At 44.4% G+C, this 17,058-nt stretch overlaps 1 protein-coding gene across 1 annotated transcript in view; it reads left to right on the top strand.

Annotated features, from left to right (window-relative positions):
• BMP7 (bone morphogenetic protein 7) overlaps window positions 1–17,058 on the top strand; it is a 44,088-nt gene that overhangs the window by 16,092 nt on the left and 10,938 nt on the right. Inside the window, exon 2 of the mRNA XM_017815354.1 lies at window positions 8,734–8,926. Coding sequence (XP_017670843.1) covers window positions 8,734–8,926 — 193 coding nt within the window. The remainder of the gene's footprint in view (window positions 1–8,733; window positions 8,927–17,058) is intronic.

The raw sequence follows: 17,058 nt of genomic DNA, 5'->3' as shown, positions 1-17,058 counted from the left end.
TTCCTGGAAGATGAAGGTAGAAATACAGGGAGTCTGTCGAAAGGAACAACTTCATGAACTCCCATTTATTTCTTTCCCCTGTCACCCGCCCATATTCTCCATCCCCTCACACCCCCCAAATCCCACAGCAATCCTCAGTGCATTACAACAGCTGAAGATGGATTGCAGCTCCATATGCTGCTGTGTTTCAAGTGATGAGTCTGTGAATAAGGTATTCTGAAGAAACACAACTCTTCCCTGCTTATTTAACTTTGCTTTCCCCAGATACACATACAGACACAGCAAACAGCATCAGGATTCGCACCACGATCAGTCTGTTTACTATTAGGAGACTTTCGTGTTCACAGAGCAGTCCCACGTGTAAATTTTTCACAATACCTTTCATCTAGTCTGGCTCTGCTTTCAGCAGAGAAACCACAGAGTAAACGGGTACCAATCAGGGCACACTCAGAAAAGAAAATAGATTACCTGTGCATAACCTGCCCAGATATTTTTTAAAGAACATCCGTTCTTTAAGAAGAAATAGTTTTACCATCCAGCATTGCCCTAAAGTGTCTGCAGAGAAATCCCAGCAGGGAATGTCTCCGAATGCAGAAGGCAGCATGCATGCTTCTCTCTGTCCCTTTTCCTCTCAGTGAGTATATTTCCCCTTTACCGTCGACCATACTAAGGAATTTTAACTTAAAAGGCTCCTGGGTGACACATGGGGCGAGAGGATGTGGTGACTCACAGCATCCTTTCATCCCCACACCGTGTTCATGGCTCCCAGGGAAGCAGGTGGCTCCACATCGTGCTCCAAAGCCCTGCCTGATGTGGGTACGACACTAACCCCAACACTGGGAGAACATCAGGAAGGGAGAAACACCAATTTCTGCCCTGAGCAGTCCTTGCTAGCTGAAGTTTGACTTAGTCAGGAAGAACTTGCTGCTGCTTCGGAGATAATTAAACCCATCTTCCCTCGCCCTGCTGTTTGTACACGCACAATGATACCATTGTTCAGAGTCATGCAACACATATGCTGACATTAAAGTGTTTAATCTTGTAGTACAGTATTCCATTATTTTTTGGACATCTGTACATGATAGAAAGGGTACGTATTAAGGGATTTGTTGACAAAGAAATGGCTAATGCTGATACATGTGTGGACTGAAAGGATCTTTCCAAGTTGTGTTCGGCAGCAGGGAGGCTGCTGCTTCCCAGGCCCGGCCTGGCACAGATGTGATATGCACTGTTGCTATTACCACTTTTCAATTTATAACAAGGAGTCAGTGTTTAGAAGAATTTTGGAAGCTCCCTGCTGGGTTTGTGGCTAGGTGGTCTTGCTGGCAACACCACCTTCATGCTGAAAGCTGAAAAAATGAAGTGATGGCTAAAGGAAGAATATTAACTCCAGAGGGGTTTTTTTCCCCCCTTTTTGAGGCAAAAATGCTTACCCCAGATCACTTTGCAGAATGAGCACTAAAGAATTTCTAACCTCTGGGTTTGGGGATCAGGATTTATAGAGCCTGGTTTTCATCTTGTTTGAAATTAGTACGTTAGTCCTGCTTTCCACCCATGGATGGGGCAGGACTTGCCCTGCCACACACTGAATTTACCATGCAAGAAATAGTTTATCACCTTCACCTCCCTCTACCTGGCTATAAAATGGGTCCATGAGCACCTGGGTGCAGGTTCTCTTCTGCTGAGCATTGCCTTGACTCAGATCAGTCCCTTCTGCACAGGGCAGATGGGAACAAGCCCATCAGGACAGGGCTTTGGCAGATGAGCCCAGAGTCCCCAAGTGCCTGGGGGTGCTGGGCCTGTGTCTGAAGGACAGACTGTGTTTTTAGAAGTGTCAGGATGGCAGCAATCCCTGGCGATGGGATGCATTAATGAGTTATAGAAAAAACCCACAGGCTATTTTTCTAGTAAGCTTATCTCACAGACCAAAATCAAGGCAGTATTTGTTTTGCCTTAGGCTTCTCCAAAAACCTGCGGTAGCTTTTAGATGACTTGGAGAGCTGCAACTATTCAATGTAAAAAGCCCTCCAAATACTGTTTTTATCACTCTTTTAAAAAAAAAAAAATCTCATCACGCAACCCAGGACATTTGTTCTACTCCATTTATAGAACTTCCAATTTATAATCTCCAACTATTTCTTCAAATATTTCTTTAACTGCTGCTTTAGCTGCCTAATGTCAGCATGTAAATCTTGTAGCCGAGAGAATGAAACAAATGAAAACCAATCACAGAACTTCACATTCCCAAATTCTTGCCATTATAAATTTCCTGCCACTGCCCCTGTAACTCTTGCTGTCAAGCACAATGAGGAGGGAAACATGTGCCTTCGCAGACTGTGGCCTGGCGTGACATTATTGCAATCTTTTTTACAGTCCTCCTTTTACTCAGAAAAATATAAGGACTGACCTCGCACTTCTTGCTCAGTCAGGCATCCTGCTGAGCCCAGTAGGTTCTTTCAGCTGCAGAGACCACTGGATCCTTCCCTTAATTGGTTTCCTCCTTCTTCAACCTCAGTAACATAAGGAGAAAAGGCCTATATTTCATAAATGCCATGGTTTTATCCACCAATTTAGAGACAAAGAAGTGCAATTTATAGCGGGAACATTTAATGCCTGTTAATTAGAATCCCATCAAGAGGTCTCGAATTTGGCATCCTGAAAATTTACAGCCCAGTTTCACAACCACCACAGGCCCAGAGTCCAAGGGGTGGCCCTGGCCTCCCTCCCACCATGTTGGGAGGTCCCCAGTCCTCTTGCCACCACTCCTGGGTGCTGTGGTGAGCTGGAAGAGGACAGGATCCACCCGAAATCTCATCTGGGGAAGGGAAAATTATTTTCCAGTTGAATACACTTCCCAAGGGAAACAGGAGGGTGAGGCAGCAGATAGGAGCAGACCTTCCCTCTGAAAGCAGGGGCTGAAAGGACTCGTGGACCCCAGGTGGAGCTGGTCCCAGGGCAGCTGGTCTCTGAGAATCTCCTGCTCTGCACTGAAACAATGCAACAGAGTTTCTGAAGTTTTGGCTTCAATCACAAGGGGCGGTGATGGACGGAAAGAAAGGTAGATTTTCCCAGAAAATTCAAACAAGATTTTGCAGTGGTGGATGCAAACAGTGTAACACAGAGTGTAGTTTGCCCTTTCATGGAAATGCTAAGGGTAGGATCAATCCACTGGCTCTCAGGACAAGCCAGGCAGCCCCCAGCCACCTCTGAACAAACAGTGTCCATTTTCTGTAGCTCTGCAGCTATCAGAGGGAAGGCAGATAAAGACCTTCCTACCTGCTAAACTCATCTACATGACTTCGTCCTTGGGGTAAGGCAGATACAGGTAGACTTCAAAAACCTGTTAGACCTTGATGCCAGGATGTGGCAGATTTTTTTTGCCATCCAAATCTCTGAGGGGTTGCTTAGGCAACTGCTGATGGCTCAGCAGCCGCCTGGCTGAGAGGCTGAGGCAAGGGGGTGTTGTCTTTTGGAATCCATTTTCCTTTGACTTATCTTTTAGTCTCAGGAATTCAGGACCTTTAATCTATTTGAGATTAAAGTCCTTTACAAATCCCTTCTGGCCTTTTTTGGGAGTAAAGAAGTTGCAGACACCCTACTGCACATTCCTCCCAGTGCTTTTTTTCATTGTAAATGAGAAACAAGTAGCTCAGATTGTAAGCACTACAATAAATGAGACAACTACTCTTAAAGGGCCTTATAAAAACAATTAACATATTATCAGGCAAAAGCGTTAACAAGAAAATGTATGTTTTTACTTGTTTATATATTCAAAATATATTCCAAGTGCATCACTCAAATGTACCAGGGAGGAGGAAGTATGGAATTACCAAAGCTTTCCCAGTTTGGCAGCCTGAGCACAGAATCTATTCATCTGGTGTTGACTTTCTTTGTGAAAAAGAAGTTTTGCATCTTCAGAAAACAAGAGCGTAAAAATACCTGGGTAGGTAATTGGTCTCCCATGTAATCCACTGAAATTAGTAGAAATTTTTTTTTTTGACTCCCCTGGAGTTTGGATTAGCTCTTAAATGCTTCCATAATAATTGTTTTTTAACACAGTTAATTCTTGGAAAAATACTGCTGTGATTCACTGGTTCTTTGCTGGACACACGGAGCTGGTGCTACTGTGCTGGGTACAAGGGCTGAACCAGAACGTACCGAGAGAAATAATAATACTGCAAGCTATGTCTCAGCATAATCTCTGCTGTCACATGTCATGCCTTGCCTGCCATCAGTCCATCTTACAAACCCAGAGGCCCAACCAGTGTTTACAGAATTAGCTCAGGTCAGCTTTTCACTTACCAGCAGCGATTTACAAAGAAGCCTGAAAACAGTTGGGGTGCTTATTTCTAGTCTCAACATATTTTGCTGTGAAAATAGCCAAACATGGGATCAGCCTAAGTTTAAGTTTTATGCTGGTGTGTCATTTGCTTTAGAAGTTTGGGTACCCTGGGGTGTTCAATCAGGACCACAAGCTTTTCTGTCCAACATTACTTTTTTAGTACTTGTTTCAACCATATTGCTCCGAGTTCTTGACATCAACAGCTACACCTTTTCATCCCTGCATCTTGATGTTTCCAAGTTCTATATCTGAAAAGTACACTTCAGGACACGTCAAAACAAGTACCCAGTATTTGTTGACATTTTATCTCCATCTTTCCCATATTTTTTGATCTGATACCCGGCTACTTCACACCTGAGCACATGTATCCATCCTGTTTTCTTTTGACCATCCCTGTCGTTACAAAACTATGCCAGTCCTGTCTCCTCTTGCGTCACCATCAGGCCACAACAGAGTCAGTTTGGAGAGACAAAAGACTTCAGAGAGCTCAGAGCCCTATCTCTATCAGATAGTGCAGCATTCAGATCCTGCACAGATAGGCAAGGCCAAACTTTCAAAGATGCTGATCTTACTTGCATATTTGAGACAGGTGTGGTGAAGCTCCTGATAACCACTAACTTGAGATATTGCTTGTTTTGGCTGGATCACCTTAATTGTCCTGTACATTTTGGTGTCCTGCTTAATTTCTTGCGAATCTGTTGTCTGTCTCCATCCCACAGCTCACAACTCCATTCCAACCTTTCCTTTCCCAAAGGACTATGCCAGAGGGAGTGTCTGATGATCCTCATCCACTGTAGCTCCAATTAACTGCCACACTCACCATGCCCAGAGTTATTCTGCAAATTTTGAGCCATGTGTTAAGTTAGGTCGGAATTTTTTAACAGTGTTTGTGCCTCCAAAATGTGATACTACTTCCAAGAATGAGGAGAGGCACACATTTACACATGCACCACCTGTGAGTGACTTTGGATTGTTTTTTAAGGAGAGGAAGTCCGCTGTTTTCCCACAGCTAAGGCACACAGCCTGACAGCAAAATTATTTTTCAAGGGTGTTCTTCCTTTTCCTATTTTACAACCTTTGATTGCACATCCAGAGCTTTGGCTTCCTCTCCAAGCAGCTGCCTTGCCAAGGCATTTGAATTGTGAGCTGGAATTTCCAATGTTTGCAATTAGGATCTGGGCTAAAACCATTCACCAAAGCCTTTGGGTAGTAGTGAGTTGTAAGAACTGTGGACCTGGAACAAACATGAGTTCAGGTTCTGTGGGCAAAAGGGCTCTGAATCGAATCCAGCAAATATTCATAATGCTTGGTGACTTTTAAGGGAGCATATAACATGTAATGGCTGACAAACAGCTGGGTCTAAGTCCTTCAAGAATGATCAAAACATTCTTATGTATGTTGTGTCAATGGGGATCATGGATTTTATAGATCTACTGGAGAAACTACAGTCACATTCAAAGAGCCGCTGCAATTCTCTCAACTGTTTCACTGAACACTTAAAATACCACTTCCCCCATCCCTTTTTTTTTCCCTTAACACTACCCTTCACTCTCCCCCTTCAAACTCCTCAGGTAATTAACTGGAAATGACCCAGTTGCAGTATTGTCAAAGGTCTAACACCCATCAAACCCAGGAAACTCAGGCTCCTTGAGCGCTCCTCTGCTTACCCCGTGCTGTTGTGCTGAAGGTATTACTGGGGTCTACAAAAAGTGCTCGATCCTATATACTGTACCATATGTTCCCAAATACCAACACACAGCAGTATGACTTAGGGATAGGATTTCAGCCTTCATAATGAAGAGTCTTGCTTTTATGAGTTCGAGTCAGACCCTTAACGTTATTTTAACATAGATTTTGGTGTTTAATTATGTAATAAGATTTACTGCAGTCATCTAACAGATGTTGATTCAGGGTCAGTGTTTCTCATAAATTAGTTCTGAAAGGATTTGTTACTTCTGGGTCAGCAGATAGGTCCAGAGTGCAAAGAAAAAGGGGAAAAACAATAAACACTGAGTTGAAGGGTTTCTTGGGATTCTTTCTTCAGTTACATATCCACATATTTTCATGATCTTAATGACTATAGCCACAGGAATGTTTGCTTTAACACTAAAGATGGCTCAGGCCAAAACCCTATATCCCAACATCTGCAAAGCATGGGAAAGTTCAAACTTCGGGGCTCTTTATTTTATGACCCTGGCTGTTAATTTTTCATACTAATATGACACATTTTTTCTAAGGCTCTGCAGAGGAAACCTCTGTGAACTCTAGCAGCACCCCAAAAAGTTTCATCTTCATGTGCTTATTGTCAGACCTTGTGTAGAAAGTGCAGCTAAAGACCAGTGTTGGCTGATGTAGTTGTCATCACACATATACACTGAAAAGGTGCACCCACCTGCTTTTGGAAATTTAGCCTTCCCACGTCTTTGGAAGCAAATCACATTGGTACATCCTACTGCTAACACCCTGCCTGTGGTGTTATCTGTAATACAACTAAAACCACACAGCATTATAGTCATTCTTCTGTAGTTGTGGTTAAAGGAGCTATTTTATATTAGAGTGTTTTTCCCTCCCCCCTATAATTTAGGTGCAGACAAATTCCTTTGACTGAAATCACACTCTTAGTATCTTATTCTACTAGGAGTAGTTTGGAGGAAAGGGATTGAGGCAAATTTAATAGTTTTGCTAGCACTTCCAGGGCGGTTTTTAGCCTGCCAAATGTTTTACAGACACTGGTGAATATTCACAATATTCTCCCATGTCAGAGTATGAGACATTGAACGATCTCCGTGAGGCTTACGAGATGTTTTAGCTAGAGGTGTAACTGCCCAACCTACAAAACCATTTGCTGAACTTAATCACCTTTGTCTTGGAAAGTGTAGAGGTTTCATACCTAAAAAACTCTCTAAGATGAATCCCAGCTATGAGTAAGAGCTCTGAAGTATTTCCCTGAACAGCAATCACACAGTGGCAAACTGTGAGCCCTGGACTCCTCACAGAAGGGATGGGAGAGAGGAGGAAGAGTCCATGGCCAGCAGCTGAATCTTGGCTAGCAAAGCAGTGCTGAACCTGCTCCATGCTTGGACACAGCCTGGTTCCCAGAGCCTCCCCACACTCTGTCCCTGACACAGGGGAGATCCCCACGAGGTGCTGATGTACATTTGTACCGTGCAGCGCTGTAAATTTAAATAACACTTTCCAGACTCTTGCTTGAAACTCCTTTTTTTCAGGAGTAATTCCCTTTAAGTCAATGGATTTACACAATGGATTTACTGCTGCCAGAAGAGAATCAGGCCTGTAGAAAGACGAGCATTCTTTGCCAAGGAAATCTCAGAGCTAACTACTTGAATTGTGCAGTCAAGCTGCAGAGAGGTCAAGTGGACAGACGACAGGACTGGGACATATAGGAAGTCTCTGGTTCAAACCTCAGCTCTTAAAATGTCATGCAGTGTGACCTTGGGCGAGTCAGTTCATTCCCTTATACCTCCGTTTCCCCCTTTTCCTTTGTCCGACTTGTCTATTTAATTTGGAATTTGTCCCAAGAAGGGTGATTTGCGTCATGTGTCGGGCTGGGGCACTGACACCTCGCCTCCCCCTTGCTGGAGGACTGTCTTGAAGTCTTTGTTTCCTCCCAGCACTGACCCCCCGCTTCCGTATCCACAAGCACGAGACCATCAGCTGTCCGTCAGGGGACAGGCAGGCCTGTCACTCGGAGGGATAACACACCATCCCCACACTGTCCTGGGCGGATTCTGGCACTCCTTGTTATTTCACAGTCAGGGTTGGGAGGTGAAAGAAGGTCCTTACTTTGAACATTTGCCTCACAACCCTAAGCACTAAAGATCCTTTAACATGAAAGCTTTGACCCTTCGGAGCGGAGCCGTGAGCTTGTGATGAATTCAGCTGGCACCAAATGTGGGTCGCAGGCATGAAAAGCCTCAAGGACTGGAATCTGTGTATGTATGTGTGTGGGTATGTGTGTATGCCTGTGTAATTTTCAGAAGCAGAGCCAGGCCAAGAACCTGCACTCCTGAAAAGCCCCATCTGTTTCTTTCAGCTCCTTCCCACAGCAGCTTGGTTGTTATTGGTGGCAAATGTCCAGAGTCACTTGTCAAGCACAAAGCTGCCAAAAATCATTAAAACACAACAGTCCCCCACACCCTGTACCAGCCAGCTGTAAAACTGTTTCAAAGGGATTCTGATAAACACATATATGCTTATAATAGCCCAGATAAAGTCATGTATTTCCTACGTGCTTTAATGAACCGAGTGACAGCGTGAGATGCTGCAATCAGATATTCTTGCCCTTTGCTGTTGTGGCAACTCTCAAGCGTGTTTGATGGCGAGGGGAAAGGGAACAAAGCAGGTGGCTAATGGGCTGTTTTCTGTTTCAGTGGAGCATGACAGAGAGTTTCACCATCAGCGCTGCCACTACCGAGAGTTCAGGTTTGATCTCTCCAGAATCCCAGAGGGGGAAGCGGTGACGGCTGCCGAGTTCCGGATATACAAGGATTACATCCGCGAACGCTTCGACAACGAAACCTTCCAGATTAGCGTCTACCAGGTCCTCCAGGAGCACCCGGGAAGGTGAGTGACCCACAGGGAAAACCTGATGAGAGCACAAGCACAGTGTGTTCCTTCGGGGAGTTATGTCTAATATTGTTAGAAATACTGGTGCCATCAGCAAAAGCACCTGGGTTTGGCATCAGGTTCGTACAGTGAAATCTCAGCACGCAGCTGCCACATGGGGTGACATGGGGAGAGGTCTCTGTGAGCCTCCACGTGCCCCAGGGAGCATCCCCAGCACTCTCACCCCTGTGAGTACTCAGTAGCTGAGGAGCCAACAAGCCTGGCCATGTGCTAGTGCAGGAAAACATCATAAACTCAAAAGTATTTCAAGATTCCTGGAAGTCCTCCCCGCTTCCTCCTGCTGCTTATGGATCCTGAAGTGACAAAACCAAATGCTTCCTCTGGAATTGTAGCTTAATTGCTAGCCTTTATTATCAAAGGCATTCGAGATCCCTAATTAACAAAGACAGATGACACCATGCTTTTTATACTGACTGATTGTTTTGCATGTGCAAAACTACAAGATGAGCTATTAAATCCATTCCAAGCAATTATTAATGTATGCCAAGCTCCCTGACAAATCCTCCCGGGAACTTGAATAAGAACATATGTTCAATTTTCTCATCTGTTTTTAGTTCCAATTAATCAGCAATCCCAAACCATCTATCCAAGGCACTTAGTTTCATTTGCACATATTTCTTTTACATACAAGTCCTACCAAAACTGAGATTGCATTTATTTACATGAAAAGTATTTACAGTCACATTCTAGTCAAAAGTTATTCTTTAGGACTACTAAATATGGGCTAATAATACTACAGTCCTAATTTAGGTTTATGAAAAGGGGAAAGCCCAAAAGGGTAAGAAAAAAGTGGAATCAGGACTCTGGCTTTATGGTTTTATAAGCACTAATAAAAATGCGGAAAAAAAATGAAGTATGACAGGAAACTTTATCAATGTTTTTTTAAATGGTGAGGATTTCTGCTGGCTTTGCTGCATGGTAAAAATATTTAACCACTGGTGTGTTTTCTTCCACATCTGAAATTCTAGTTTTATAGCTTAAAACTCACGGTTCTCCTGGCATTTCTAACGACACAATTATTCTCAGGGTTTGGGGTCTGTGCTAAAATGATTCTGTTTTTATCAAACAGCCATAATTCGAACTATACATTTTAACCAGGTTTTCCTTAAAGGAGAAGGCAACAAGCCACAACTGTGCACAGGACCCATTAGATGTCCTGCTTACCATAAGCATTTCAGTTTATTCTCTTTTTCTTTTAAGCCCTTCCAGAAGTAGAAGCCTCCCTATGCTGTATTTCTTAAATAGGTTATTTAGGTACAAGCCTGCAGGAATAACTTTTTGTTCTTGGGAACAGCAGAAACAATACATGTGTTGGCAGAGGAGGAGGCACTAACCAGTGTGTCAGGGTATTAGGGAATGCCAGAAACCTGTTGTTGGAGTAAATGACCTTCCTCATCAGATGCCCAGGAAGTTCTCCCTCAGATCCTGATGAGTGAGGTAGGTGCCCACTAGGAATCTTACTGACAGAGTCAGAATGATATTTAGTGCCTTCATTTTACAATGGTACATCCACAGGTTGGTTACAACTCTGTTTAGAGAGAGTGGCAAGGTACCACTGAGGATAGTTGTGTGGAGCAAAAAGTATTTCTGCAAACCGTCTCCTCCACAAATTCTTATTCCTAAAGGACAAAAAAAATGTGTGCAAAGTGCAGGCATATACATGAGCCACTGGTGGAAGAGGTGAGGAATCTTGCTAATTATACAGATGTTCCAGCCACAAGATGAGATGCAATTTTACTGCATCATATTCACCACAGGAACACTATTTTTAATGAGCGTTCGTGCATATTCCCTTTTTGCATACATTTTGGCACAGGCTATGGCGAGTTTTGAACAGTATGTCCTGAAAAAATATTCCTGTTGGTTTGGATTGACCAAAGGTAAAAATATTGTCACTAACATTTGTAAAAATATTTGCTCTTTTTCTGCATTTTTCCACTGACATTTCCCACCCGGCTCTGTCACAGACCAGTCATCCAAGTCAGTGTGTCATTGGGCAAGTGGAGAAAGAAAACAAACTCTCTCCAATGTTGATCAAAAAACACCCATTCACTTTGATGCTTCCTTGGCTGTTTGTCTCATCCCGAGCCGGCTGGAAAGTCAGACCCATCTGACGTTGTTAGCAACAAGAGCAAAACAAAGCCAAACCCTCTCCCCCACGCAGGCAGGGAAACGTTTGCTCGCCTTTGGCTTTGTGGATCCCTCTCCCTGGAGCTCCACAGGTACAATGGCCAGCAGGAAACCAAAAAGGTTCCCCTCTCTCTGCGCGCTTATGATGACACAAGAGCAGTGGGATTCCCCCAGGAGACTGCTGGAAATGCCCTTTGAGATTTGAAACATGTGGGATTCTCCAAGCCTGTGCTGCTCCTGTTGCAGTGGCCCAAGGCACAGCAGCTCCTGCCAGGCTCCCCAGGGGCAGCTCAGCATCGTGTCACACACAGCTGAGAGCAGGACACCTTCTAGAGCCACAGAACAGCACAGGGTGCAGGTGGAAAGCCCAGGCTGAGGCTGACTAGGGATAGTTTCCTTTGAGTGTGAAGAGACCAAGGGACATGCTGAAGGCTGGATTTTCAGTTAAACCACAGATGAGCCTCTAGTTTGAGGTGTGATGGTGCCCTTGGTTCAAATAAACCATTAGTATGAGCAGTTCAATAGTTAATGACTTTACGAGTTCAGACAGGTTGGTATCTGACCATCAACATCTCTTGCCTGCACTTTGTTGTCAGGGTAAAATACAGGCATAGGTCTTTCCAGACTAACAGCTGCGCTCCCAGCTGACTGTTTCTGAAATCCTTCCCCTCAACAGTACCAACATTTGGACAGAGGGCAGAAGCTCTCCCTCATCCACCTCAGTTGTGGGCAGACAGACACATAACAATCCTGGCAGGAAAAATGAGAGCCCAGCCCTGCCCTTTGTAGCAGATGAGATGCCACTCAGACTAATAGAAATTGTATCTCTGTCAGACTGAAGATATTATGACAGGTGTTTGTAGGAAACCAGGCTAAATGATCAAATATTCTTTTTGGCCTTTCCAAATCTATGAATTCATTGCAAGGCAAGCTCTTCAAACTGGCAACATTTCCTTCATAAAAAGGCATGTACAGCATTCTTTAGGCCCACAGCATCAGTTATTCACTTTAGGCAAACAAGTACATTCATGAACAAAAATGTTCACAATATCACAAACACTGTAAAAACAGTTGACGTTTTGACTAATATAACGTGTCTCAAAGCTTTCGTGTGCATAGCTCAAAATCCAGTGACTCAGGTCCAACTTCTGTTTGGTATTTATGGCTCACTCACCCAAAAGCCTGGGAAAGTGCTTTACAAAGCCAGGACTGTCTTTAGAAGGGTGTTGAGCAGCAGGACATCAAGTCCCTGTTGTGGTCACAAACCCTTTTAAGGGGGAGCTGAAGGTGGCCATCGGGCAGCCGGGTGCTGCTCAAGCCTCCGTCTCCTCCCTCCTGGAAAAGGAGGGCAAGCAAACAGATCCCAGTGCTAGGAAGCACACACCACAGGGCACAAGGCTTGCTACAAGGTATTGAAGGTCATTTATCTTGAACATCTATGCAGGGAACATGGCAAAATAAAGCTTATGGATGTGAGCCTGAGAGAAATGAACTTTGGTACTTTTACACTGGAATCATGAAATAGTTTGTGAAGCACTTTGCAAAAGAAATATCCATTACTCTCAGAGCCTCCACCTCTGTAAGCAATGGCCAAAGCAAGAATTTCAAAGGGATTTAAGTGCAGAAGAGACACACAGGTATGCAGTGGGATTTCTAACAGCAGCTAAGCAGGCTGGATATGTAACTCCTACTGTAGTTGGTAGGAACCTGTATATTTTCCAAAAGTACCCATGTAGTTCTGGGGCAGATTGTTAATCAAGGCATCACCCTCAATTTATTAACCTGAAGCTTCAGAAAACATGAAGACTGTATAGCTGCCCTCAGCATCAGAGCTCGATTCTGCCCTTCTGTCTGCACCTTCAGAAGCTGAAATACCTCATCCCAGAGTTGCATCTCCTATTTCATTGGACCCAGCACTCGCACTGCAGAGTGAATCCCAACCCCTTTGAAGTCGATGGGAGTTTTGTTACTGGAGAGAATAAAACCAGGTACTTGACCAGCCTTTAGTAATTGAAATGTAGTTGCTACATGTTCACTTTGTGGCCATTATGGATTTCACAGGCTTCAAAGGCAGTGAATGATTTGAATGCTCATGTTACCAGCCCTGCAGAAAAATCAGATCTCCCATGATGCATTCCTGGGTTTGACTTGCAGCTGGAATGCTTTAGCTTGTGCTTCAAACTACACCACTGCTGCACCCAGATCAAACCTAAGCCCCTCTCCAGACCCCTTTTCCCATTCATTGGAGTCTGTTTGCATGTTGTGGGTTGAAATGTGTAATTCTAGTAACTAAGAAAGGCTTAGGCCCACCCAACCCGTGAAGCAGATGTGCCTCTTTTTTGGAGCTTTTACAAGTACCAGCATGATTGTTCTAGGGATGGTGCAGTACAGAAGGGAAGAGTTTGTTTTAATGATGTGCCCCAGCAGCATGACAGTACCTGCAACAGCATCTAGGAAGGTACTGACAATAGCTTTGAGTATTTTTTTTGGTAACTTATAGATAAGTCAGTTGATAACTGTATTCATTTATCAGCAAGTAGCAAGGGAACTTCAGCATGGAAACCCCGTAGCTCTCCAAGAGCAGAGCTGGATCTAGTTATCTCCTTCAGACCACTCCTAAAAGCCACTGCAGCCTGCAAAACTTCTGACAAATCTTGAACTTGCTAAGCAAGGCACAGCTCTTCACAGGCACTTGAGTAGCTGCAGGAGGCATTTTGCATACCCCAGTGGGTTCTTGCTCAGCTAAGTGATGCACTAATGAACAGTGACTCAATGCTGAACAGAAACAGCTTTATATGAAGCGTCAGAGATATGTGTGTAACCTCAGTTCTCTCAGCACTGTTTTTACAAGAGGCTTCATGTTTAGGAAACATGTTGCTTCTCAGTAACAAACTCCCTTTGCCACTTTTAATCAGCCTTTGAGACATAGATCCTACCCTTCTCAAACACTGCGTAGGAAAGGCAATACAGCTACCAGAATCTGCTGAAATTTTAAAGTGAATTTATTTTTTCCTTAGATTCAACAGAATTTATACAGATCTGTTTCACTGCCAGTACAGTCAGCTTTCAGACCAGTCCTTGGAAACCACCTCCAGCAAACTATTCCTGCTGTGGACATCCCTTCACCCCACAGAGCCCCTGTGGGCACGGAGAGGGCTTTTATCTGTGGGGAAGGAGCAGGAAGGATAAGCAGGGGATCCCAGGCATGGGGAAGGGAAGGTGTGGGAGGAGGGCTTGCATCAGGTCTGTGTACAGAGGGTGTTGCAAACGTGCCAGGGAGAGGCCCAGGGAGATCCTGGGGCCCTCTCAAAGTAGGAAAGTCTGAAAAATATTTTCCTAAGCTTGTCTTTGTACAGCTGCAGCTGACTTTAAGCAATGACACCGAGCAAACTGAAATCTGGACACTGCAGGTTTTTAATCCAAACAGATGTCTTCTAACCCTCCCAGGATGCCCTCTCTGCCTTCTCCTCCCTCCACCTGCTCAAACCTGGTCATGAATTGCCTAACTCCCCATGCCTAACTCTGTCCTTGGGCTGCCTGTTGGAAAACTTGCACCATGCCTGTGACCTAAACAGCCTCTCTATGGTTAGAATACCCAGCAAGAGGACAGGATTATGCTCCTGGCTTAGAGGCTGTGGTTTGCATGCTGAATCAATAAGACATTCAACATATCCATGCCTCAAGTGTTTCCCACTTTAAAACAGAAGCAGGAGGGTTGACTGTCTATTTGTAAAGCTGTTCAAAATCTATTGCAAGGTGTCACTGTGTGGTTATTGTTTAAAAAACTGTTATATCTATAATTCCTCAAACTATTGGGTAGGGGTTCAAGCAGCACAGCTACTGGATAGGCTCAGTGTGCTCTTTGGGCTGGTGGATTACCTGACACAGGCAGGGGACTGCAGGACCTGCTGGCAGTGGCCCTGGCCTGGCTGCTGCCAGGACATGGCCAGGTGAGCCAGGACTCCAAAGCTCCTCCCAACCCAGAGTGCTGGCATGTCACAGAAATCACCTTGTCTTGCAGTGCAATGAAAATTGCTGAGTCGCCTTTGCTGCTGCTGCCTGTCCTCCTTCTCATTTATTTTTATCCCACTTGGAAGTGCTCATTAGTATTTACTACCACTTGTCAACCAGCAGCTTAAAATAACAGGGCTGATGAGGGGGATGGGGAAAGCGAGTGAAGAAAACAGACGCTAAAGCAGGGACTGTTTGGCAAGGGAACTGTCCTAAAGCAGTGTAGACTTCACAGCACTATAGCCTGTAAATACAGTTTCATCTCCTGTTCTCTTGCTATTGCATAATTGCCAACTCTCATGTTTTCACTGAATCTCTCTTCCTAGCCCGTGTTCTCCTCGTGCCTCAAATCATCAAGGCAGGTGATTAAGGGAGATACTGCACTTCTCCTCTCTGGATATGTTTCTAGTGATTATGGCTTCAAACCAAACAGCATCCTAGAGACTGAAAAAGTACCCCAACAAAAAGGCAAAGAGCCCATACATACTATTTTCATGAAGCTTCATGGTTGTTAATCTCTTATTTTACCATGTTGCAACATGGTAACTCTTCCTTACTATTTCCTTCCAGGATACTCTACTCATCTTTTCTGTATTTTGTCTTCCCTTATTTCTCCCCTCATCCCCACTTCTTCCAGTCCTTTTCCCTTCCACTAAACACCTGTGATCTCTTTTCTTAACTGCATTCCTGCCACCAGCCCTCTACAGCCCTTTGGCAGCTCCAGCCCTTCCACCTCTATAACTCCAGCTGCTTTCCAGACACGATCTCACATGCATCCTGCCCAGCCACCCTCACTTTGCAATGCTTGTTACTCACCCTTGAGTCCAGAAAACAAGTTCACTAAGGAAGTTTCACAGACCACACAGCAGTTATATGACCTGTAGACAAATTTTTGGGGGTGCTTTCCAACGGGAGATGACTCTCTTTTCTGGCATCTGCTGCCAGACACTACCAAAACCATCAGTAGACAAGTGCCAACCTCCTGTCCTCATCTCAGACTCCACTGGCAGCCTGATGCTTGAGAAAACTGAGCTGAAAGCCCCGTGTTTTATCATTGCTAAAAGTTCTGACACTCCCGCTGATGTCACTACTTTGAACGCTGAGCCATTTTGATGTGGTCTCAACAAAACATACTTGTGGTCTGGATCCAGACTTCATAATTTGTGTAACTCTAATCTAGGCATTAACATTTCCATGTCCCAGCTTAATTTTCTGTAAAAGGAGTATCTCGTACCTTTCCTATCCCTCGCTCTGGTAAAAGGCTCGGTACAGTTTCTTACGTGCACTGAAGTTCTTAAACGAAAGGACTGAATGCAGGGCCAAGGGGCTTTTCTGCCTCCTTGTTGCAGAGCCATTATTCACATTGCTCCAAGAACACTCTATGGGTACAGTTGGTAGGTAGGGTACCAGAGTGCACCAGAAACTTTTTCTCTTTGTGCTTAGATCTTTATCTCAAAGCTAAAACCCAAACCAGCCACATCAGTTAGACTTAACTAGCACTATCTCCTATGACAAGTCATTAGATGTGAGCCCTCAGAGCACATATTGTTTAAGTCTAAGCAGAATAACATTTCTTTGCTTTGTTTACCATGTCTTGTCCAACAATGATATCTCAAGGGCTTGCTGTCTATGAGCTGGTGATTTAACACTGTTTGCCCTGTCTTTGGAGAGCAGGGCTTTCCACTTAAAGGGAGGCTGTTCTTTTTAAAAGAACAAGAGGTTTCTTTTCATTGAAACAGGAGTCAATCTCAGGAGCCTCTGCTTGCAACACCAGTTAGGTTTTGCATCCCATCCCTGGCCATTGCTGGTGGGCCAGAGTGGAAAGTGCTAATCCAGGAGTGCTTGAACTTCTCCAAAGAGCATCTGACCTGGGGCTTTTTTGGGGTCCAAATGTTCCAAGTGTGTGTGTGGGAAGGACATTTCCCTTT

The sequence above is a fragment of the Lepidothrix coronata genome, unplaced genomic scaffold, assembly GCF_001604755.1.
Source record: "Lepidothrix coronata isolate B3197 unplaced genomic scaffold, Lepidothrix_coronata-1.0 Scaffold49, whole genome shotgun sequence".
NCBI lineage: Eukaryota > Metazoa > Chordata > Aves > Passeriformes > Pipridae > Lepidothrix > Lepidothrix coronata.
The sequence above is the reverse complement of the archived record's forward strand: the minus strand, read 5'-3'. Positions and strand labels throughout refer to the sequence as shown.